This window comes from Anabrus simplex, chromosome 5 (genome assembly GCF_040414725.1).
Source record: "Anabrus simplex isolate iqAnaSimp1 chromosome 5, ASM4041472v1, whole genome shotgun sequence".
Lineage (NCBI taxonomy): Eukaryota > Metazoa > Arthropoda > Insecta > Orthoptera > Tettigoniidae > Anabrus > Anabrus simplex.
Window position 1 is genome coordinate 312594650 of NC_090269.1, and position 26175 is coordinate 312620824.

The 26175-nt window shown below is 43.6% G+C and overlaps 1 protein-coding gene across 3 annotated transcripts in view; it reads left to right on the forward strand.

Annotated features, from left to right (window-relative positions):
* LOC136874030 (15-hydroxyprostaglandin dehydrogenase [NAD(+)]) overlaps positions 1 to 26175 on the forward strand; it is a 111804-nt gene that overhangs the window by 9057 nt on the left and 76572 nt on the right. For 2 of the 3 annotated variants that reach the window (XM_068227639.1, XM_067147515.2), the window contains exon 2: positions 14099 to 14225. In XM_068227639.1, coding sequence (XP_068083740.1) covers positions 14133 to 14225 — 93 coding nt within the window. In that variant the 5' untranslated portion in view covers positions 14099 to 14132. Of the gene's footprint in view, positions 1 to 4081; positions 4304 to 14098; positions 14226 to 26175 lie in introns of those variants that run through there. The other variant, XM_067147516.2, reaches the window with a different exon arrangement.

The window sequence follows — 26175 nt, forward strand, 5'->3', positions numbered from 1 at the left end:
AAAAAAAAACGGCCTATGTGTTGATAGTTTACTATTTCTCACCACACATTTAAAGTCCATTGTTGCTGATGTTCCACATGACGAAACCAATGGGGATTGTTTGTGACAAACAGTGACTGCTTTGGACGTTTAAATGGCCACGATGTCTAAATGTTGCTTCATCACTAATCAAGAAAGCCTGCATGATAAATCTAGTGTATCTTGGCTTAATGTCCGTGTACAAAAGTTAATACGATTTCAAAATCGTTTCCATGCATCTCTTGTTGGAGGGAGACATGATAAGGATGGAACTTAAATGACGGTGGAGAACACGCAGTAGCCTACACTTGCCAGACTCATGCCACTTCCCGGTGCGATTGCACGGAAATTAACGTGCAGATCTACAGCAACTGCAGCTAGAACTTTAATTTCACCCTCTTCTCTAGTCTCTTGTTTGTTTCTCTTAAGTTTTATAGGTGTTACACTTCCAGTTTCACGTAATTGGTTGAGGAGGTTAACCAATATGTCGAGATGGGTGACGTCCATCGGGATATCGTTCCGCCTATAGAGCACAAGAACGAACAGCATTCGTCCTACGTTATCCATACACCATTAATATGTCGGCTTTTACAGCATTGGTAAATACCATTTTCCGCCACGTCCTACGTCTGGAACTATCAAAAAGTAACTGACAAGTTAGTCGCAATGCAATCAGAGTACCGGTACTATAACCCTCTGGTGGGCGTGCGGCCGCACTCAGTGTGGCAAATTCGTTCGCTTTCATTTTGCTGACGAATAGAGTTATTTCTCCTCTTGGGAGCTAGGATATGCTATGTTCATTATAATACCACTAGGTTTCAACTCAGTTGATTGCTTATCTACTTCTTGTCAGTCGTCTATGGGCTGTTGAAGTTGATAGGTAAAGTGACACCGCACTGAAAAGGACGTGTTCGCTCCATGTGTGCTTGTTTTAATAGTTCATGCAGCTCGTCCGTTGTGATATAAGTATTATTCGTATACTGCGTCTCGCTGTAAACGTTCCAATATTATTTTTTATATCGGCAAATACGTTTGAGATCGATTTCATTTCAGTAACTATAGGAGATTCCTTTTGTTTTGTTCGCAAATTGTTTCTTGATCTAAACAAACTTTCAAAAGTTTACTTATCTGTTTCGTTTGAAAGGGCTAAAAGATAAGATTGGCAACCGTGCAGGACATTCTGCTTCTAGAGCTTTCCGATGATGATCCAGATCTTCAACGTAAATTCCGTGAGGACGAGGGCGGAGACGAGGACGACGATCACGGACACGTTGTAGTGGTGGAGGAGGAAGAGGATAGTGATATGGATCAGTCGTAGATTCGAGAGCAGGTGAGCCTGATAACGACGGAGATGATTTCAGATTTTATTTGGTAAAGGTTTAGGCACAATCTGGTGTAGGAAACTGGTTACTGAACCAGGAAAACTAGGTCGAAAAATATAATAAAAACTTCTCCCGGTCCAAAACGAGTTGCAAGGGATACTAGAAATGAACTTGATACGTTTATAAAATTATTTGAAGTTGAAATCATTGACAATCTCGTATGATGAACTAATATTTTTATTAACAAATTGCTCTCCACCACCGAATTTTTGTGCGAGAGAGAGAGAGAGAGAGACTGCAATGATAAAACGAGAAGAGAAATAAAGGCTCTTTCTGGAGTGAAAAACGATAGATACGCTAACGCTGAAGAACTATGGAACGTAGACGGCACTAGTATGCGTATCCTAGGAGCTGTATTCAGTCTCAAGCTGTTTCCTTTTTTGATGCGAGCACTTCGGTTTGATCACGTGCACACTCCTCAAGGACGACAACAATGTGATAAGTTAGCAGCTATTAGGGAATAGCATACAAGCTTCCTGAATAATTCTCAATTGAATTATTCTCACATTGAGTTCGTCACAGTAGACGAATTGCTCGTACGATTTCGAGGGCGCTTGGGTTCGTGCAGTATATGCCAAACAAACCGGCCAAATGTGGTATAAAATATACACCGTAAGTAAAAGGAAATCATATTACATATCTAGTTTTGAGCTGCATTTGCGGAATTCAGAAACCAGGTTCTTTTGTGACGTCCAATAAACAATTTGATATTGTAAAAAGACTGACTGTATCAATAAAAATTCGAACCGAAACGTTACCACTTCAGTTTAGAGTTGGCAAACTATCTTCATGAAAATACCCTCACATTTTCATATTTTCTATAAATGTGCATTTAAGTGATATTTCGTAGGAGCTGCACTCCACGTGGCGCGCGCCCATCCATGTCATTTTTCAAGGCGTGCCCACCGGAGGGATAATGGAAGGAAATATCATAGCCTCGTAATTAAGCAGTTGAATGGAGCAAACAACATTCGGTATTTGGAGTTTTCGAACTACTACACAATCTAATAATTATTAAAAATCTGTGTACGCGCTACAGTGATGATCAGTTGGTTACACATCATTTCTGTTGAAAACAGCACATCAGTAGTACCTTTCATTTCAGAAACATTTGAGGTGCAATTTAGGTGATACTCTCTGTATATAGAGCATTCTCGTACATGCCGTACTTCTTGAGCTATAATCTGTTAATGCGTTACATGAAAAGCGTCTCAGATTTTTCGCTGAAGACCCCTGATTCCAATTTAAATCTTTCACTTAAAAACACTTTTTGAATTAAAAGTAGATTATAAGTGAAACTACGAATGGGTATGAGGTGCGGGTGGCACTTGCAATTATCAAATGGAGTGACAAGACTCCTGGTGAGGTTCACAAAGTATGCAGAGCTAAGTGGATCAGATGGAAGAGCGCTGGCTGTCAGAGTCCAAAATGGAGGTTTCGATCCCGGCTTAATCCGGTGGTATTTGAAAGTGCTCAAATATGGCAGCCTCGGGGATGGTACCGGCACGTCGGTGACCCTGGAAACCGAATTATAGCTAGCGGGACGTATGCATATAGACTCTTCAGCCCTCGGGCTGGTTGGATCCTCATCAGCTGTCATAGCCTAAGCGTTAGTGAAGAGCCGTACAAGGGAAATGAGGAGTGAGCTACCCGAAGCTTTCCTCACTGAGCCAGAAGGCGCTATTACACAAAATGTTTTATCCGCCGGTTCGATTCCCAGTACTGCCAGAAATGTGATATTGGTACGAGGGCTGGTAAGTGGGTAAATAGGCACATGAAACTCACCTTCATGGGAGGGAAGTCTCAAAGGAATAGTGTTAACTAACTCACTTTCATATTGTCAAAGCCAAGGATGGGACAGAGGGAAAAATGAAGGTAATAAACTTGTTCTAGCCAAAACCAAGACATAGAACACCCTACACCAGGGCCTCTCAAACGCCCAAAATCTCACGCGTGCAAACTGAGGCGCAGAGTTTCTGTGCACAGTGCATCGGTCCCACTCGGCTCGGTTCGGACCAGCGCGTCGTTTCGGGGCGACTCGGTTAAGCTCGGTTCAACTCGGCTTGGATTTGGAGCGCTACGGAGTAAGTGAAGAAGAGGGAGACAGGCGGAGCGAGCGAGACAGGCGTGGGGAAAGAGAGAGACAGCGCTATTGCTCCAAATCTAGGAGTGGGGGTCTGCACTCTGGTCAACCAAGCGAAGTTGCCTTTTGCACCGTGCACCGCGCAATGCACTGGTGCATGCACCTTGGGAGGCTCTGCTCTACACACTGTATCTCACCAAAGATGGATCTGGGCAAAGTGAGGCGTAAAGAAAGAAAAAAGGAAAGAAAGAAAGACAGATAGGCCCCTATTATACTAGGACACTGGTGGCGACATCATTTGACGCGGGCGTTGGGTTATATGGAGCTTATTATAAAGGGCACTGGTGGCGCCACCAGAAACTGCTGTCTGGCTGGTGGACGAGCCCGGCAATATCTGGGACACCAATGGTGTCTCGTGACACACGCTGGGCATTGCTTCAAATATAGACTATCATATTAGGACACTGGTGGCGCCACCTGGTTGTGACCCATCCCCTCCCCCCTTGATACCCGCTGTTTTCTCTATCAGTTCCACTCGAGCTGTTCTCTTTTCAATATTGTACTTACGATGGCTGGGAGAAACGTTATGAAGAAAGAGTAGTGCTTGGGGTACCATGAAAGAGTTTGCTAATTTCATTGATAAGCATGTGAATAAATACAGAGGACTTAACAGCCCAAGTTGAAAAATACCCAGTAATCTGGAACACTACAAGCGACGAGTACAGTGACAGAAATGCTAAATAAAATGTGTGGAAAGTATTTATGGTGTATTTTTTACCCGATTTTGAGGAGAATGATGTTGCTGACAAGAATATTTTAGGTATGTTTCATTTTTTTCATAATAATTAAACAACTTCTCAAACAGCATCCTTTTTACAACTTAATTTTTAAGACACGTGTTTATCAAATGATACCGGTACGTTTTTAAATGTTTTATTTCACGAGGTAAATTCTGGCTGTAGAATGAATTATATTAATTATTAATTAAATTAATTATCGTGAGATAGTAGGTTCGAACACCACTGTCGGCAGCCCTGAAGGTAGTTTTCCGTGGCTTCCCATTTTTGCACCTTAATTAAAGACACGGCCACTTCCTTCCCACTCTTAGGCCTTTCCCATCCCATCGTCGCCATTAGACCTATCTGTGTCGGTGCGGCGTAAAACAAATGGTAAAAATATAATGAAAAATCGACTCACCTTAATGTGACGACTAATTTTTCCTCTGGTGTAACACTTTTCTACATACTTGTATTTACACCAGCCGTGTCTTCTTTGATTGATTGAAAGCTCAAAGAGGACGATTTAGACATACTAAGGTAATTTAAAAATTTACTGTCGTCTGCACTGAGTTCACCGAAAAGAGTGTAGAACATTCCTTTTTCTTGCCTCGAAGCCAACATTGGGCGTATACCAAACGCTTTCTTCTTTGTTTCTTTCTTTTTCATTTGAAGAACTAGCAAAATTAGGTTCTCACTTGATGACGACACCTTTCAAAATGAAATACTGTATACAAGACTTCTGGTGGCGACACCAGTGTGCACTGAACTTCTGCGTTGGCGACACCGGTGTCCTAAGGTATAATATTAAATGAAGCATTGTGACATTTCTTACATGGAGGTCCGTTTACTACCTTCCTGGTTGGGAATAAGGGAGTAAGGTGTATGGTTGCCATGGAAACGTGGGCTAGTCCACTGTAGTTGCCATGGAGATAGGCCTGCTGGCCGGCTCGTGTTGCTTGGTGTTGCCAAACCTCTCACTTCTGAGTTACGTACAACAGAACACAGCGGTCTGATCGAACGAACAAGAGGGCTGGAAGCGAGGGGAGGGAGAAAGGAATGGAGGAATGTGACAACACAGTGCATTGGCACGTTCAATGTTCCTCCATCCAGCCCTAGCTGTTAGGGTGCTTCTTTCAATATTACGGGTATAGTATAATAGAGGCCTAGTGTCGATGATCTATTCCACTCCTCCAGCAGCCTTCACTGCTTGTATCAGAGATGAATTTGCTTGCGTGTATTCTGGTATACCGAGTGACAAATACGACCATGGGTATAAACTATAAAACACTACTATGGCTGTGGAGACTCTTTGCTTCAAATAGGAATCTCTGCCCTTGAACTCTAAATGTTCATATCAGAGCTTAAGCTAAAAGAAAAAAAATATTAGGACTGATATCGAACTCGGAACAGCGACGCATTAAATCAGCATTAATACAGACTTATGATGTTTGACCTTCAAGGAACAAAGACATCCATTATTTACATTCATTTGTGATAAGGTCATGAGATAAAGTGCAATCATCTCTCATGCAGTTTGTGTTATCTTAAATCTACAAGCTGGATCATGACCGATACATGCGAGTTCATGAGTTGAATCTGTGCCTCGGCTAGGGAGCCCATTAAATAAAGCTATTCCGTCCCAATGGCGGAAAATGATTTGGAACTTACGGATGTGGATACTAATAACTAGGGCTCCTAAGCTGAAGACCTATAATTTGCCTAAAATGGACCTGAAAACGATCTAAAATATCCAAAAAAAAAAGCCTAAAATAGGCAAAAAAGAGATGTAGAAATGCGACTCAAATGAATTCGTAGTTTTAGTTATAATTACATATTTAATGAAGGAATATAATGTTTAAAATGCAACATTCTGGTGGTATGCAACAAACGGTGCAAAAATATATGAGTGAAATGCTTCTTCTTTCAGACATTGTATAATTTTAGATTAACACATTTAAAAAGAAAGGAATCCGAGTGTGTTAAAAAGGTACTTGCAGAATTTAGACTGAAATATTTCCTCCTCCTGGTCTACAAAGCCAAGAATAACGGCCGAGAGAATTCATCGCGCTGACCACACGACACCTCGTAATATGCAGGCCTTTGTGTTGTATATCCGTCGCTCCCTTCTCGATCCGCCAGCCAGCTACACGCGTGCCAGTGTGTTATTCTTCGAGCCTCGACGCGCAGCCCTCAGTGCGCGTGCCTGGAACGTCGTGTGTGCTATATAAGGGAGCTCCTAGCCTGTCCAGACACCCACTGACCCCGGTGTCCAGCTCCAGAATACACCCTACGTCGAGCACGGAGGCTACTCCTCTTGAAAATGTGCTTCGGCCAGGTGGACTGAATTTCTGGCAGTAAGAGGTCTCACCTCGGGTCACCGCTCCTCTTGCCTATTCCGCTGTCCATGCCCAGTCTTACCATTATATACCACTATCATTCCCTAGCTAATGCTAGCTCCCATTATCGACTTAGTTTCGCTAAGTAGGAACTCTTCAGTCATTGAACTTACGTTAATGAACTCAGACACTTCAACAAGGAAGGACTCTCTGAGATATTTACGTCAGTGCTTCTGATAGTTTTCGACTATCAAGAACTTTTCATGTCACAAAGACTATCTTTCCGAAATAGTAGTGAACGTGAATACTCCAACGTGTATATAGTGTACAAAGACAGACTCTTTCTCCAAATTCATAGTTCAATTTGCTTCGAGATAACTTTCAGTTTTGTTAGTGTAAATATTGTAATTTTACATGTGAAGCAAATAAAGAAGTTGTGCTTTTTGTAAACCCAACCTTGTTTACAACACAACTCTGTGGCGACGAGGTAAAAAAAAAACAAAAAAAAAAAACTACACTTTATCGGCCCCAGTCGCCAGCTCTGGGGCGACGGGATAACAAACTTGCAATTCATCTGCGCCAATCCACACTCAGTGGTGACGAGACACAGCACGAACTTTATAGGCCCCGTCATCCACTCATTCACACCGAGATACAGCAAACTCTGTGCCCTCAGACACTTATACATTGGCGACGAAGTCAATCTGTGCTCAGTGTGTCGCCCACTCGGTCGAAACAAAGTGCGAGCCTGTGTCCATTCGGTTATCAACTCATTTGCAACAGACCAACAAACTCTTGCGGGATATTGTCCACTCATGGGCACAGTGACATTATACTACGTCACTATCATCATTCCACATTGGCGCCCGTACGACCTATCACAGCAGTTCGCTTTTCTCAAGTGAAGCTATTACACTTCTTCACACTCCGGAACGTCAGCCGACATTCCACAGCTCTCTGTCGTGCGCTCCACCTGTGTGGCACGCTCCAGCGTGTTTGCTTGCTCTCTCTCTCTCTCTCTCTCACTCCCCGCTATACCGGTCAAGGTCTCGCATACAACCAGTCCTGACACACAGCTATACTTGCTCTTTATTACACGCATCTCGCAATGGCTACAGCTGAGCAACTCGCTACAGTATTCCAGGCCTTACAGCAGCAACAACAACAGTTTATGCAACAACAACAGACAGCCTTAATTCAGGCTATTCAAGCTATTTCTGTCTCTACACAGCCATGAGCAATTCCTCCGTTCTCTGCTTTTGATCCGGCTAAGGAAGAATGGTCAGTTTATTTAGCCCGCTTACAACAGCATTTCATCTGCCATTCTGTCACAGATGATCAACGCCGCCGAGCACTATTTCTTAGTTCGGTTGGCAATGCTACGTGTGAATTACTACGTAAATTAGGTCCAGAAGAAAACCTCTCTGAGGTACCATTCGCACAGCTCTTGGCCCGTCTCACTGAACACTATGCCAAAGCTCCTCACATAGTGGCTGCTCGCTATAAATTTTTTCAGAGCCGAAAGCAAACCCATCAGACACATACTGAATGGATAACTGAACTGCGTGGTCTAGCTAAACCCTGCCAGTTCATATGCTCCAAGGACGGTTGTGGTTCACCCTACACTGATTCTCTCATTCGGGACATGGTAATTTTACATACTCCTGAGGACAAAATACGTTTTGACGCTGTCAAGAAGAGTAACCCTTCTTTAGAAGACGTCCAGCGTACTGCTACGGTTTATGAGCTTACTACCAAGACTGCCGCAGCCATAGCTTCTCCACACGAAGTTGCTCAAGTCTCGCCTCGGGCCCACAAAGCCTCTGCTACAGTGAACCGCGCAGACAAGGCGCTCTCTACCAAGCATTCTCGCACGGGTCCCTCTCGTAATTTTACAAGGAAGCCCAATTCTACAAGCAACTCGAAACTCCTGCCTTCCTGCCGAGGCTGTTTCAAGCATCATGAACGTCGTGACTGTCGTTTTTTCAAAGCCACTTGTGAACGATGTAATAAACTTGGACACATTCAGACTGTATGTCAGAGTTCGCTCCGCCCTGCTAAGACTCCTGCAGCACGCCGGAAGCATATACAGCCCCGCCAAGACATGGAAGTTGATCAGATCAATCTTATTCTTCCTACCAGGAATTCTCACAAGATCATCGTTCCTCTCTCATTCTCTGATCGATCTGTCGATTTTCAATTAGACACTGGATCACCTGTCTCTATTATTAACCTGGCTACATACCACGACTTAGGTTCATCTGCATGCTCTCCAGCTGACATCCAGCTCGTGACATTTAACAAAAGGAAAATTGACATTAAAGGTCAAATCAAGCTTCAGGCTAGTTATAAAGGAATTCAGAAGGCCATTCCTCTTCTCGTATTAACAACTACACTGCCTCCAACATTATGGGCATGGATCTATTTAACTTATTTGGTTTCCAGATACATGACAACATTACCATCGTATCTATATTGCATCCTACTTCTGACGTTACCGCTCTCCTAGAGCAGTTTCCTGAAGTCTTCGACTCTCAGCTCGGAACAGCAAAAGACTATACAGCTCACATACAGCTGAAATCCGGAGCTAAGCCTCGCTTCCTCAAAGCACGTCCAGTACCCCTAGCACTTCAAGACCAGGTCACGAAAGAATTAGACAGATGGATACAAACTGGAATTGTGGTACCAGTTACTTCTAGTCAATGGGCTACTCCACTAGTGGTCATCAAGAAACCTGATGGTAATGTTCGACTTTGTGGAGATTTTCGATCTACCGTCAACGCACACATCGACACAGATATCTTTCCTATTCCACGTCCAGAAGACTTATTCCGTCGTCTCTCTGGTGGACAATTCTTCTCTCCAGTTGATCTTAAAGAAGCATATCTCCAGCTACTTTTAGACGAAAAATCTAAGAAATTTCTAACACTCAACACTCCTCTCGGACTGCTCCAGCTCCAGCGGCTCCCATTCGGTGTTTCATCCTCAGCGGCTATTTTTCAGCGCTATTTAGCTCAACTCACCGCCTCCATTCCCGGTTGTGCTAACTACCTGGATGATATTATTGTTACTGGAAAAGATCATCAGGAACATCTAAACAATCTACGCCTCCTTCTCCAGAAATTGAAAGACAATGGCCTACGAGCGAATCTCGCTAAATGTACATTCTTTCAGCCTCAAGTTCACTACCTAGGACATATACTTGATAAGACTGGAATTCGCCCTAGTGCACAGAATGTCTCAGCTATCGTAAACATGCCGGCACCTCAGAACCTCAAGCAGCTCCAGTCCTTCATAGGCAAAGCGAACTACTATAATAAGTTCATTCCCCGCTTCGCTACAGTGGCAGCTCCGTTAAACGCTCTACGTAAAAAAGGTGTTAAATTTCAGTGGACTCCGCAATGCCAACTGGCATGGAAAACCATCAACAACGCCTTAATTCAAGCTATACAACTCACTCATTTTCAGCCCGACAAGCTCATCACGCTAGCTACTGACGCTTCAGACTACGGTGTCGGTGCCGTTCTCTCCCAGAAGGATCGTCATGGACAGGAACGCCCCATCGCATTCGCTTCGAAAACACTTAATGACCATCAACGTCGATACTCACAGATAGAGAAAGAAGCTTTAGCCATCATCTTTGGTATTCGCCGTTTCAATGAATATCTCTATGGCAACCATTTCCTGATCATTACTGATCATAAGCCTCTCGTACACTTATTCCACCCTGGTAATAAGATCCCTGAGAATTCCCTCCGCAAGCTTCAAAGATGGTCCATGTTCCTTTCTGATTATTCCTATCAGATTGTCTATCGCGCCACATCCCAGCATTGTAATGCTGATGCCCTCTCACGCTTACCAGTTGGTCCTGATACTGCCTTCGATTCTCAGGAATCTGAATGTCTTCAGTTGGACATAGAACTTGAAGATACTGTATCCAGTTTTCCTATTGATGCTACCTGCATCGCTAAAGCTACGGATAGGGACAGTACACTTGCAACTGTGCGTACTTACATCCGCAACGGTTGGCCTCTTCAGAGCTAGCTTCCTGCCCACCTTGCACCTTATCATCGTCTGCAGCATCGTCTCACGACTCGTGCTGGAGTCGTACTCCTAGAAACAGGCACCATCTTCCGAGTGGTTATCCCACTTTGCCTACAGAAACAAGTTCTCGAATTATTACACCAAAGCCATTGGGGTATATCCAGAACAAAGCAACTAGCACGTCAACACTGCTACTGGCCCGGTATTGATGCCGCCATCGAAAAACTCATCCGTCATTGTGAACAATGTCAAATGAATCAGAACGCCCCGTCTTCTGATCTAGCTTCATGGCCTCCTGCTACTACTCCATGGGAACGAGTTCACATCGATTTCGCAGGTCCTTTCCTCAGTTCCATGTGGTTAATAGTCATCGATTCACTATCGCACTTTCCATATGTAGTGGATATGCATTCAACTACTACGACAGAAGCTACCATTCGTGCTCTTCAGAAAATATTTACTACAGAAGGTTTACCTCGAGTACTCATTTCGGACAACGGACCTCAATTTACAGCTACTGCTTTTAAGAACTTTTGTACATATAATGGCATTCGTCATATCCTAGCACCGCCTTTTCACCCTCAATCTAATGGTGAAGCTGAACGCTTTGTACAAACATTTAAGAGAAGTATGAAAAAAGCTGTCTCTTCAGGCTTAACTAAAGACCAAGCATTGCTCCAACTCTTAAGCAACTACAGAACTCTGCCCGGCGCTGATAATATCACTCCTGCACAGAAGCTCCATGGACGACCTCACAGAACTTCACTTTCTCTGTTGCAGCCTCTTCCGGCCCAGCCTCAGACCTCACCACCGAAGTTCTTAGTCAACGACAAGGTCTACACCAGGACATTAAAGTCCCACCCACTCTGGATACCTGGAGTCATCTGCAGATCGTTGGGTCATCGTCTCTACGAGATACAGACTACGGAGAAACGTATCTGCCGCCATCAAGACCAGATACGTCTGCGCTACCGCCCATGTCCAGCTATTGATGCTATTGCTAAGCCAGATAAATCTATTGCTGAACGAGCTTTAGACCATTTAATAACCATGGGTTCCTTTCAGGACGAGGCAGCGCCACTCCGCCCAGTCCCAGCTCCGGACAATACAACAGAGGCATCAGCAGCTCCGGCCCAGCATCGCAGCCGCCGCCAGCCAGCTACACGCGTGCCAGTGTGTTATTCTTCGAGCCTCGACGCGCAGCCCTCAGTGCGCGTGCCTGGAACGTCGTGTGTGCTATATAAAGGAGCTCCTAGCCTGTCCAGACGCCCACTGACCCCGGTGTCCAGCTCCAGAATACACCCTACGTCGAGCACGGAGGCTACTCCTCTTGAAAATGTGCTTCGGCCAGGTGGACTGAATTTCTGGCAGTAAGAGGTCTCACCTCGGGTCACCGCTCCTCTTGCCTATTCCGCTGTCCATGCCCAGTCTTACCATTATATGCCACTATCATTCCCTAGCTAATGCAAGCTCCCATTATCGACTTAGTTTCGCTAAGTAGGAACTCTTCAGTCATTGAACTTACGTTAATGAACTCAGACACTTCAACAAGGAAGGACTCTCTGAGATATTTACGTCAGTGCTTCTGATAGTTTTTGACTATCAAGAACTTTTCATGTCACAAAGACTATCTTTCCGAAATAGTAGTGAACGTGAATACTCCAACGTGTATATAGTGTACAAAGACAGACTCTTTCTCCAAATTCATAGTTCAATTTGCTTCGAGATAACTTTCAGTTTTGTTAGTGTAAATATTGTAATTTTACATGTGAAGCAAATAAAGAAGTTGTGCTTTTTGTAAACCCAACCTTGTTTACAACACTTTGGGCTGATCAGCGGTCGCTTGGTAGGCCAAGACCCTTCAAGGGCTGTAGTGCGATGAGCTTTTTTTTTGTTTCTTCCTCCTAGAATGAATTGAGCGAACCGACAATGGACATCCTGGAGAAATAAATTTAAATTAGTATAACTGGAATCGTATTTGGCTTAACCACGCTAGGGTTGCAAAAAATAGATTCGGATATCTTACCTCACTTGGCTTTTGCAGTATATCACTATAGTCATCTCCAGGTTCTTAGGAATAAAGGATCGTCGGTTTTCAGACAGCACTTTGCAAAACATCCATAACATTCTCTCCAGATCAACGGATGTTAAGGGTCTATACTTGAAGCAAAAACACTCGCATCAAAATGTTCTCCTTTCAGTATTGCACTTATCTTGCGCATAATTTGAACTCCTGGTAATTTCACCTAATTTTCATTTCATTTTATCTCTTTCTGCAGAAAAATGTTTAAGAGGTAATGGATGAACTAATGATGATTCGAATTGAGAAGAGGCCTACAAATTTAGTCGAAAGCAGGCGAAGTTGAAAAAAAGACCTAAATAAAAACGACCTACAAGCAAAAAAAAAAAAAAATAAAAAAAAATACCGCTGAAAAGGTCAAAAGATGACAAATAAATCCCACCATTTTCTAACTTACAATGACCCAGAGTGAACATACATGTTATGTTGGGCCTCGTCTTTGGACACTGGAGAAGAAAAAAGGATTTTTCCTCAACTTCCGATCCCTAGTGATAACCCTAAAACAAACTACAGTATTGAAGATAGGACTTTCATTTCTTTACAGTCACGCGGTATGTATTCTGCATCAAACGTGCGGTCGTCACCTCGGGGGAATTTCTCTAAAAGAAGCGCCAACATACCTTCCTACATGAGAACTGAGTGGCTCAGACGCTAAAAACGCTGGCCTTCAGAACCCAACTTGGCTTCTTCTATCGCGGCTCAGTCCGCTGCTTCTCCAATACGGTAGATTAACCGGTACGTAAAAGAACTCATGTGGGGCAAAATTCTCACACCTCGACATCCCCGAAAACTGTGACCGTGGCCTTACGAAAGGTACCATCCCTGTATTTTCCTGGAGATGAAATGAGAAACCACGGAAAACCATTTCGAGAATGACCGATGGAGATTCGAACCCAGCTGTCTCCAGAATACAGAGCAACATCCATAGCTGGCCGTGCCGCAACGCAAACTTGTTCGGTTGTGTGAAGCTGAGTGCGTGGTGCCTCGGGACCAGTGAGGTCCGTGAACTGCCACGGTAGTCACACGGCCTCGTTTCCTGGCCGCCAGTACTTCAAACAAGCGATTATAGCTAAACACAACATGCACGCCTACACTCACACGCTAGACCAATCACCCTCCCAAACACACCCCCACCCCTCTTTCCCACCCACACCAACCAAGTAACCAGTACTACTTCTCAACCTCCTGAATACCGGTAATCAAAACCTTCCCAATTCAGGGCCATCTCGGTGGATTGAGTGGCTGAGAACCTGAAAAAACTCCTGCCAAGTACCCCCCCCCCCAAGTTTAAGGGCAGTCGATGTCTCTCATACTACGCTGCAGCCTTTCGGTGAGATTGACGCTGCTAAAGGTAATACATGTTTCAATGTTTTCAGGTAACTCGACTTCATATTTCTGCTGACTACAGCTATGGATCCTAACGAGAAGGTTGCTTTGGTAACTGGGGGTGCTTCTGGGATTGGCTTGGCATGTATCGAGGAGCTGCTGGCCAGTGGAAGTAAAGTGAGTATCAAGAGAATTTCGGTACTACAATTCTTAATTTTACACGTACCTGTTGTGTACCCGTTGTTGCAGTTACAGCAGTAATGACATCTAGCGGAGAAGGGTGATAGTGGAAGAGATAAAGTGACAATAGCTAGTCACTCAGTTACTATTGTTGTTGATAAGTTTTAGGGACTTAGAGCAGAGAAGGCCATCACCTTTTGTTTTCCTCCGGCTCTATGATATCAAGGTATTCGAACATTAACTTCCAACATCCTGCCTTCCCTTCTACGAGTTGATTTTCCCCTGCTGGTGGGGGCAGTAGAATAACACCCACGGTATCCCCGGCCTGTCGTACAAGGTGGCTGAAAGGGGCCAAACTTGTCAGTGTGGGTTGTTGGCTAAGGGGCCCTTAGCTAAGTCCTAGCATTGTTTACACTTACTTTTGACAGGCTTCTCACTTTCATCTATCCTATCAGACCTCCTTTGGTCAACTAATGCTCTTTTCCGACCCCAACAGTATTAGGCACCGAGGCCTAGTAAATCTTTCACGCCCTTCGTGGCCCTTGCATTTTTTGGCCGATACTTTCATTCTTCGAAGTGTTGGGCCCCTTCCATTTTTTCTCCCTGCTTAGTATTATATAGAGAATGCTTGTTAGTCGTACTACCTCTTTAAAAAATAATCACCACTACCACTACTAGTACTTCTTTGAGTCCTTGTTCCCCTCATTCTTCGAGTGATCGTTACTTTGCCTTTTCCTCATTTCGATAGATATTTGCATAACCTTCGTGATCAATAGGAGCTATTAACCATGTTTTACAACTTATAAAATCAATCATGACAACAACCATCACCAATTATTTTCGTTACCGTGACGACTGAACAATATTTCTACGTCAGCGATGCTCTCCGGCGATGGACTTGTCAGATAATATTTGAATTTCCGTAATAATTTGCGTGGTGACGTATCAAAATTATATATACATAAATAAATATTTAATTTAAAAAGTGTATTCACCATAGTATGAAATAAAATATTGTACGCAACAGCCACTAAAGTAATAAGTTTACGTTACTCGTTTCTAAATTCCTTTGTTTCTTTCTTCCGTTTACCCTCCAGGGTTGCTTCTTCCCTCGCACTCAGTGAGGGATCCCATCTCTACCACCTCAAGGGCAGTGTCCTGGAGCGTGAGACATTGGGTCGGGGGATACAGCCGAGGAGGAGGACAGTACCTTGCCGAGGCGGCCCCACCTGCTATGCGGAACAGGGTCCTTAGGGGGGGGGAGTTGGAATGGAGAGATAAGGAACAGGGAAGGAAGCGGCCGTGGCTTTAGGTTAGGTACCATCGCAGCATTTGCCTGGAGGATAAGTGGGAAACAATGGAAAACACCTTACAAGGGATGAGCGCGTTCCGCGGAACCACTGATCTTGCGTAAATTTTGTTACACACGTTAAATGAGCCAGGAATAACGCAATGGCCATAATACTTCTTTCGGAAATTAACTCGTGCGCCCTACAGAAAGCGTTAAAGTTCGTATGTTTGAATTACCACGCTAGGCTACGCAGGCCGCTACTCCATACACTACCCGCAACTCGCACTGTCCAATAGTTGATTTGAAGCCACGCTGACATACGCTTTATAGTTGTATGGGACAAATGGCTGTTTCTATAATGATAAATCAACATAGGCAAAGTTATTTTTGCATTGGAGGGAAAATATGGAACTTGTGTTATTAAGCCCTCCGTCAGGTGTGGTTGGTGTAGAACCGCTTTGTACTTTCAACATTTCTACCACGAGCATCATTGTTGCAGAAGCTATAAGGAGTACAGTAACTTGCTTTCGTGTGTAATGCCCTTGTTATGCTAATAAACCTTTATTTTCACTATAATAATCTTATTCTGCTGCCTTTGTAGACCCATAATCAATGCAGGAATGTCCGACTCGTTGGCTGAATGGTCAGCGTACTGGTCTTCGGTTCAGAGGGTCCCGGGTTCGATTCCCGGTCGGGTTGGGGATTTTAACCTTCACTGGTTAATTCCAGTGGCCCGGGGGCTCGGTGTTTGTGCTGCCCCAACATCCCTGCAACTCACACACCACACATAACTCTATCCTCCACCACACTAACACGCAGTTACCTACACATGGCAGATGCCGCCCACCCTCATCGGAGGTTCTGCCTTACAAGGGCTGCACTCGGCTAGAAATAGCCACACGAAATTATTTAATGCAGGAATTACATTCTCTATCTTAATGCCTCTATATCATTTTCGTGACGTACTACGCAAATACTAACGGAATAGAAAGGGTCAGTGGCGCGCTCCCCGACGAGTGAACCCGGCAAGCGCCGCAGTCCTGCGTAGCCAGCACGCCGATTCAAACGTGCAAATTTTAACGCTTTCTGTAGGTCGCATAAATTAATTCACGAAAGATGTTTTGACCGTTGTGTTATTCTTGGCTCATTTAACGTGTGTTCAAATGTTTTCGTAAGATCCGCGATTCTCCGGTACGCGCCCTTCTCTTGTTAGAGGATGACTGAGGTGGGAATCGAATCCCTTTCTACTCAGTTGACCTCCCGAGGCTGAGTTAACCCCGTTACAGCCCACGTACCACTTTTAACATTTTGTGACAGAGCCGGAAATTGAACCCGGGCCTCGGGGGGTGGCAGCTAATCACACTCACTACTACACCACAGATTCGAAATTACTTCTCGCCTGAACATCTCACTCGTAACGTAAAAGATCGCTTCCTTGGCTGTTGCACAAATACCTAACTATTACACATTTTTATCCTGTACAGTTTTCGATGTAACTAAAATTACCGGAGTAATTTGACATTTCCTGTTTTGGTCCCCTTAACATCGCTACAGCATTGTGTAATCAAATACCATAATTTATACAATAGAATAAAATAGATGTATTTTGTCTGACAAGACATTAGCCACTAGGCCCTCTCTTCCATCTAACCAGAAAATACAATATTAGCATATGCAGAAATAAAAGAATCGTGCTGTAAATGTACCATCTTACAGATTCTAAACAATATATAATCAGATTAAAAACAAGAAGTAAATGACGATGATATTGATGAGGCTGATGTACACTATTATGACATGATTATAGTATTCACAAGTTGTTAACTAATTTCTATGATACTTAATATTAACAGTTTGTCTGACCCAATACCAGTTCTACAATCAGAGGCGGAAGGCAGCGAGGCAGGTGTTGGAAAACAAGTCCGAGGCATGTAAAATCGACCTTGGAAACATCCATAGCTCCTTTTCCGATGCCTTTTCCCATGAAAATTTACACGAAAGGGAAACTTACCCTTCAACAATCACTGAAGCGGAGCGTGTGGAAATTAATGAAACGTTCGTGCCCACCGTGTCAAAGGTCCGGCTCCGTGGCTATATGGTTAGCGTGCTGGCCTTTGGTCAGAGGGGTCCCGGGTTCGATTCCCGGTAGGGTCGGGAATTTTAACCATCATTGGTTAATTTCGCCGGCTCGAGGGCTGGGTGTATGTGTCGTCTTCAACATGATTTCATCCTCATCACGACGCGCAGGTCGCCTACGGGTGTCAGATCAAAAGACCTGCACCAGGCGAGCCGAACATGTCCTCGGACACTCCCGGCACTAAAAGCCATACGCCATTTCATTTTACCGTGTCGAAGGAGGAAATTAATGCCGCCGTCCATCATATCGCAGTGGATACTGCACCGGACCCAGATCGCGTTTTGATGAGAGCCCTTAAAGATGACGGCGTACAGGCTATCATCGCAAAAATAGCAACCAGAATGCTACAAACTGGCGAAGTTCCTGAATGTCTGCGGAATGCACGAACAAGTTTGCTGTATAAGAAAGGTGATCCGAAGGTCGTGTTCAACTGGTGACCCATCACTATCTGTGCAGTCATTAGGAGAGTAATAGAAAGAGTATTCAACAGTCGCCTACGCGAGTACATCCACTATAATGAACACCAGCGAGGATTCTGTTCAACTCCAGGCACCGTTATAAATACTTCCATTCCCGGCGCAATATTAAAATCTGCTAAACAAGGGAAAGAAGACATCACGGTAATTTTTTTGGACATTCGAAAGGCATTTGACAATATCGGTCACAGCCACCTTCTAAAAACTCTACAGTCCGAAGGAATACCTTCAAAACTCGCGGACGTATTTTCCAACCTTCAGACCGGGAACGTCACTCAAATTGAAACGCAGAAGAGTAAGACAAAACATATATTCATGAAGAGAGGTGTGATGCAGTGTTCTCCCTTATCACCAGCCCTCTATAGCCTAGGCGTAGATCATATCTTAGATGAGCTAAACGAAGATAGTCTCTCGCGGCATTACGGGGCATCTCTAACACCCGAACTACCACCTATAACCGTAATGGGCTTTGCCGACGACACCGTCATCATCGGGAAAAACAAAAGAGCCACCTTAGATCTTACTCGACTAGCCCGGAGGTGGTTCGAAGAAACTGGTCTTGATATCAATCCACAGAATTTTACAGGGATATGTGTAATCCGAGGCGAGTTGAAGCAAGGGCCGCTATCCGTGGAGGAAGACTGTAGGATTGACTTAATTGGAGACGGCGAACAAATTCATTACCTTGGAACTACCTTCAGGGATACTCTAGTGTTCGACGAGACTGCTGTAATGAAAGACCTTCACAACAAGCTCCAACTTCTAACATCGTCGCCACTGCTTAAGGAAGACCAAGAGCTCATAGTACTAAATTCCTCAATCTGTCCCACCCTGATATACCCTTTCCCGACATGCAGTTTCAAGAAAATCACACAGAAATTTTTATCCGATAGCGATAAAATGATTAAAAGTTCAACAAAGGAGATATTGCAGTTGCCGACGGATATTCCAGAAGGCATGCTGTACACCGAAAAGAAATAAAAAGGACTCTCTCTTTTTAAAACCTCGTGGGAAGTTTACCTACAATGCATTAATGCCTGTAACATATTGCTTAACACTCACTCGGCGTCGCTTCTAGGGATTCTCACGCGGAGAGTCGGGAATGTATAGAACGTCTAAAACTAACAAACGCTGATACCCAGAAAATAACCGCCAAGAACGGCTTGTACGATACTAAGAAGATCCGTCAAGAGCTACGGGAACGTGAATTCACCTCCTGTTGTTCACTACCGCAAAAAGGACTCGGAGTACAACTTTACAAAGAGTACACACCAGCAATCTCTTGGGTGCGAGATCATACCGGACTGTCTTGTAACGAGTGGAGAGAGGCTATAAAGATGATTGCTAATGTTTCTGCGGTGCGCTCGGTGCCAGGCAGATCCCTGGACAACAACCTCTGTCGGCATTGACACGGAGAGAAAGAAACTCTTGGTCATGTCCTGGGATTCTACACACGCGGGGAGCTCCTAAGAAACACGCGGCACCACCAGATCAGATCCTTCGTTGCCGAAGAACTGCGAAAGAGGGGATTCAATGTACATGAGGAGGTACACGGACTGGCCACAAATGGTAGTTTGCAGAGAATTTACATCATAGTCTTTAAAGACAGCAGCTCTCAAGGATTCATATTAGATCCGACTGTGAGGTTTGAGCACCATAGCGGTCAGCCAGAGGAGGTTAATCTAGAGAAGATTAACAAATACAAACCCACTGTCCCTTACTACAAATACAAATACCACCTTCAGGAAATAGAAATAATAGGGATAATGGTCGGAGCTCGCGGTACCTTACCTCGTCACTTCGTCGCCATATGGAAGCGCTTCCAACTCCCAATGAAGCTCATCCCCTAAATTGCGACCCTCGTCCTCCGAGGTCCATCAAGATCCTGAGATACCACCTCTACGGCTACAGCTCTGAAATGCCACACTAATTATACTGCTCCTTTATAATTTAGAGTTTTCTTCAATTAATAGATCTGTACACAAATTTGATATGTTTTAACTTGTCCTTAGTTGCAACCTGTAAATACAGGAGGTTGTTCCTAAATAAATGGAAATATACATATAAAGTGCATAGCTTGAAGCAAGGCTAATGTACAATATTAACATGTAAACAGAATTCCAAAACGTCAGTTGTTATCTAGTAGACATTGGTGACAACGTTGCCTGAAACTACCAGATGAGGCTCTTCTGACAGAGACAGGTAGTGTATTCCACTGTCGTGCGTATCTATTGGTGCGATTAAGTGGTATCGACAGGAGGGTACCAGTTTTGACCAAGTTCGAAATTGTGATTCGATGAAAAGTGGTAAATTTCATAGTACACGTAAGGAGGTAAGCATGAGGAGAATATTCAATGAGAAAAGCACGAGGCATGAAGATTGCTGCGTTGTTTGAGCTTTAACCAGCGAAGGTCACTGTAAGCAGGTGTAATATGGTCGTAATAACATAGATCAAATATATATAGCGAATACAGGCGTCTTGCGCGTGTTGTAATTTGTCATTAAGAGTAGCAGTCCGGCCATTGTACAAGTCGTCACAGTGGTCGGAATAAGGTAATGGCAAGGTGCAGATGAGGTGTTCCTTTAATTCTCGAGATAATATGTCGTGGGATCTTCTTAAGTGAGTTAAGTGTCGCAAATAGTTTACTGAAAATGCTGACAATCAGTTGCCTCCATGAAAGATGTTCGTACCAAGCGTGTTGGTCGTGCGGTTAGGATCGCGCAGCTGCTAGCATGCATTCGATATATCGTGGGTTCAAATGGCACTGTCAGCAGCCCTGAAGATGGTTTCCCGTGGTTTCCCATTTTCATATCAGGCAAATTCTGGGGATGTACCTCAATTAAGGCTACGGCCACTGCCTTCCTAATCCTAGGCCTTTCCCATTTTTGCGTCACTAAAAACCTTCGATGTGTTAGTGTGACGTTAAAGCACTAGCAAGAAATAAAAATAAATAAATCTGCAGTCATGGTCTAGATTAGGGTTGCCTAAACCTCTTGTCTCCGAGGACCCCTGAGCATATCGCATGCATATCCAAGGAACCCATAGCCACAGAACGTAATACTACATACAGTAGAGACAATACGCGATACTTCCGGATTTAGCCTTGTTAAAATAGGAGACAATTCGCGAGTGGCGCTCCTGGTGGCGTGACCTGGATATTCACGATAAATTCAAATGTCAATGGAAGTGCATATACGGAAATGGATAAATAAATTACGTCTAGAAAGAAAGTGTTTTAAAACATGAACTTTAACGTTGCTAAAGCAATTCTGGATAACTGAATGAATTATTTAACAGGTTATTGTTTAAAGACTGAAATTAGACACATAATCAAGATGTGGAATGGACTGCTGTGAAAGGGCTTTTATCTTTCATTTATGCAAACATTTTTTAGCATTAGCATTCCTGTCTGAACTTTGACGGCTAGATTTGTCTTTTTTATCATCTAAAAAACATTGTATCATCACATTAAGACACTCGTCAATAAAAATTTCGGCACATTCCTTACACATATGATTCATTGAAGAGCTGGACTTAAAGCCTACTAACAGAAATAAAATCTATAAATTTAGCCTCAAAAACATTCAAAATTTCCCTATAAGTAATACTTGCCATTGTTTATTTATTTAATTAATTTATTTATTTATTTATTTATTTTTAGTTCCGTTTGGGCCTGCTATGGACCACGTGGTTCTTATATCTAGCAGCTTTCTTCTTTGACCAGTACTCCTTCATTCTTGCACTGTGAATGTCTTTTCACTCCTGAGTCCATTTCACACCTCCTCCCAGACATACTGTTTTTTCTGTTAGTGACTGGAGAGAGTTTGATGTTCTCATCAACGTTCTGTACCTATTCCTGTCATAAATTTCACTGGGAGAAATGTCCAATCCTTGAAGGTCTTTTCTGACGAGTCTTGCCTACTTGGCATTAGTCGCTTTCCCTCTAGAGATGGTGTAGAAGATTCTGGAAGTGATCCTCTGATCATCCATTCTCATGAATGATCATAGAAGTTCAATCTCCTCTTCCTCATAGATGTTGTAATGCTCTCCAATTGTTGGTACAGTTCAGTTCGTTGTTGTGCCTGATTCTGTTATTGCCTTCTTCTTTAATAGGGCCCATGACTTTCCTCAGGATCTTCCTTTCCTTCGCTATAGTTTTCTAAGATGCCCTTTTCTTACCATGTTTAGGCATTCTGAGGTGTGTAGTACTGACGGTCGCACTACAGTTGTGTAATGCCTGATTTTGAGGTTAAGGGAGAGGGATTTGGATTTGTACACATTCTTACATAGGTGGTAGGCGCTTTCCAATTTGATGCATCTGCTGTTTATGGCCTGATCTTCATTCATGTTTGGGATTATCCATTCTCCTAGGTATTTGAAGGAGTTAGTCCTTTGTACTGTTTTGTCTCCCAGTGGGATTGATTTGGGTGCATCTTTGATGTTGGTGATAAACTGTGTTTTTTTGATGGCGATCTTCAGCCCTACTTTAGCTGCTATGTGGTCGAGATAGGATAGTTGATGGATAGCTTCCTCCACACTGGATGCCAGGAGTGTGAGGTCGTCTGCGAAGGCTAAACAGTTGACAGTTAACTTATAGCCTATTCTCAATCCAGATTCATCCTTTAGCATTTTCGTCCACTCACGAATGACTTTTTCGAGTAGGTAGTTAAAGAGGATTGGAGATAGGCCATCCCCTTGATCTCAAAGCTCTGGGACAGTTCTCCTCTGAATTTGATTCTGGCTGTAGTGTTGGTAAGATATGCTTTCACTAGATTTAAGGTTTTCTTATCTAGTCCCAGTTCAGCAAGTGCCTGGAAGAGTGACTCTACTGAATCATAGGCCTTTTGAAAGTCAACAAATGTTGCTACGTAGGGTGAGGCGCTTAGGCTTTTGTAAGTGATGATGGTTTTGAGGTTTAGGATTTGTTCGGCGCATGACCTTGACTTGCGAAACCCAGCCTGGTACTCTCCGATGCAGGAGTCTAGTTGAGACTCTACTCTTGTGAGTAATACTTCGGAGAGTATCTTGTACGTCACTGATACAAGAGAAATCTCACTGTAGTTGTTGAGATCTGATTTGTCGCCATTTTTTTTTGTAACGGGTAGATGATAACTGAGGACCAGTCGCAAGGTAACACTTCTGTCACCCAGATATTAGATATGATTTCATGGATACTTTGGATTGACTCCTCATGAGCGTATTTCCAGAGCTCTGCTATGATTCCATCCTCGCCCGCTGCTTCGTTACATTTCCATTCTGAAATGGCTTTCTAGATTTCCCCCTTTGTTGGTGGGAGAGAGTCCCACTTAGTAACATTCTGAGGTTCGAAATACAGTTTCTCCTTGGGTTCCTTTGAATTTAGAAGGTTGTTGAAATACTCTGCTAGAACTGTGGTGCACGCTTCATTGTTCATTTTCAGCTTTCCGTCAGCTCCCCGAAGGTGAAGTGTAGGGGCTGAGTAGGGTGTTATTTGAGATTTAAAAGTTTGGTACCGAGCTCGATAGCTGCAGTCGCTTAAGTGCGGCCAGTATCCAGTAATCGGGAGATAGTGGGTTCGAGCCCCACTGTCGGCAGCCCTTAAGATGGTTTTCCGTGGTTTCCCATTTTCACACCAGGCAAATACCGGGGCTGTACCTTAATTAAGGCCACGGCCGCTTCCTTGCAGTTCCTAGGTCTTTCGTATCCCACCGTCGCCATAAAACATATCTGTGTCGGTGCGACGCAAAGCAAATAGCAAAAAAAAAAAAAAAAAAAAAAGTTTGGTAGAAGTCTAGTGTTGTTTCTTTGAAAATTCCTCTCTGCTTGTTCAATGATATCTTTATTGTACCGCCTCTTGGTGTTCCTGATACATTTAGTAGCAGTTTTCCTAGCTTCTAAGACGTTTTCATGGTAAGTAAAGTAAACTCGTGTCCTCATCCCGAGGTGGTGCAGCTCTTTTCAGGCACACCCCCATTGGAGGTGAGCTGCATGTACCATTTGAACCACATACCAGCCCTCCTACCATTCTTAAATTTCTGGCAGTACCGGGAATCGAACCCGGGCCACCGAGGACGGCAGCTAATAACACTAACCGTTACGCTACGGAGGCGGACGTTTTCATGGTTATCCAGACTTTTGTTACGGTTCCATTTTAGCCATGCTTGCTTTCTCTCTTCTATTTCTTTGTCACAAATAGTTTCCACCATGGATGTTTGTTCTTTCTAACCGCCGGGATGGTGGTTGTCGCTGCATCTATTAGTGCCTTCTGTAGTTGGGGCCAATATTTTTTGTCTTTGTTTCTAGCCAGGGTCTCGGTGAAGTTATTGTTATCTTTCAGCTTGGCTGGATTGCACCTTGGAATTCGCGACTTGATGCAGTGGTTTTCTCTGCTTCTTTTAAGAGTGATGAAATTGGTTTTGATCAAAGAAAGATAGTGGTCTGAATCAATGTTTGCACTTCTCAATAATTTGACATTCAGCACTTCTTTGCTGTTCCTTCTACTGATGGCTACGTGGTCCAGATGGAATTCCCCAAGCATTGGGTTAGGGCATCTCTAAGTCATAGCTTTCCTAGGAAGGCGTTTGAAATCTGTAGATTTGAGGACTAAGTTGTAATTTCTGCACAGGTCAATCAGCCCTTCTCCATTCCTGTTGGTCCTCTTGTGGGCTAGGTAATCTCCAACTATGTTCCTAAATTTTTTATCTTTGCCAATCTGGGCGTTAAAGTCCCCCATCAAAATAGTTATGTGGTGTTTTGGGATCCGGTCCATTGTCCCTTCGAGTACCCTCCAAAAGGTTTCCACATTTTCAGTATCTTTCCTGTTGGTGTCATCAGTAGGTGCATGGAAGTTAACAACCGTGTATGCTTTGTTGAGAGTTTTAAAAGCTATAGTGGACGTTCTTCCATTTGGAGATCAAAAGGAGATGATAGAGTTGATTATTTTGTTGCTGACTATGAAGCCTGTCCCCAAGTGAGGCACATTCTCCATCACTCTTTCACAGGGTTGCCCTTTGTAGATCCGATAACCTTGTGATTCTATCACTTCTTGATCGAGGAATCTGGTCTCTTGTACAACTGTTATCAGGATGTTGTGTTCAATTAAAACATCCAGTGTATATTTTAGTTTTTCTGTCTCTAGGAGGGAGTTGATGTTGAAGGTCGCCAAGAACTTAAAACGTTTCTTCGTCTCACATGAAGGTACAAGCTCCCCAGAATCCAAAGGCTTGCTTGCCCCATCAAAACTAGGGGTGGATTTTATACCACTTGGGGTAGTTTCTCCGTTGGTCGTTTTCTCCATGTTGTGAGAGTTAAGAAAAAAATTTAGGGTGGTTACCCGCAGGTAACAATTTGTTAACAGTCAAGGTTGTAACCCTTGAAGCCCCCAGCACTGATCTGTTCGCCGACCCAACTTCCCGCTGGGATTGGTACCCAACCTTCCACTGGGTTGCTCGGCTTAGCAGGGACACCTCTTGCAGGTTATGTGCTGGAGTTGGAGTGAAAGAGGCTAGTTGGATTCTCTTGCTGAATCCAATATTTTCATGTTGCAGGTGATTGGCAACAACGCATTTCACTCCCATTTGCCAGAGTCATAATGACTCCTCCCAGGTTGATTCCCAGGACCCTATTTATTTATTTATTTATTTACTTATTTATTTATTTATTTATTTATTTATTTATTTATTTATTTATTTATTTATCCATTGAGTCTTTACAGAGTATCCTCCCTTTTGACTCTAAATTATAAGGAATGAACGACAAAACCAGGTAACAAATAAATAATGGCGAAGTTGCCAAATGAAACGAAACCTGTCATTTAGATTATGTAAAAAATAACTTAGAATAAGGCAATAATTTGCAAAGTTGGTAAAGTATGGCAATCTACATTTGCAGGCGCACGCCTGGCTTTGACACACATCCTCATTGCGTAAGTCGACTAGTCTGGTATTACGTTATACCACTCCCAACCGACTCTGACAACACGATGCATTCGCTGAGTCAACACCACCTAGATATAAGGCCTGTGCATGGTGTCGAGATTAAAAGGAAAATGGCGGACTGTTGAG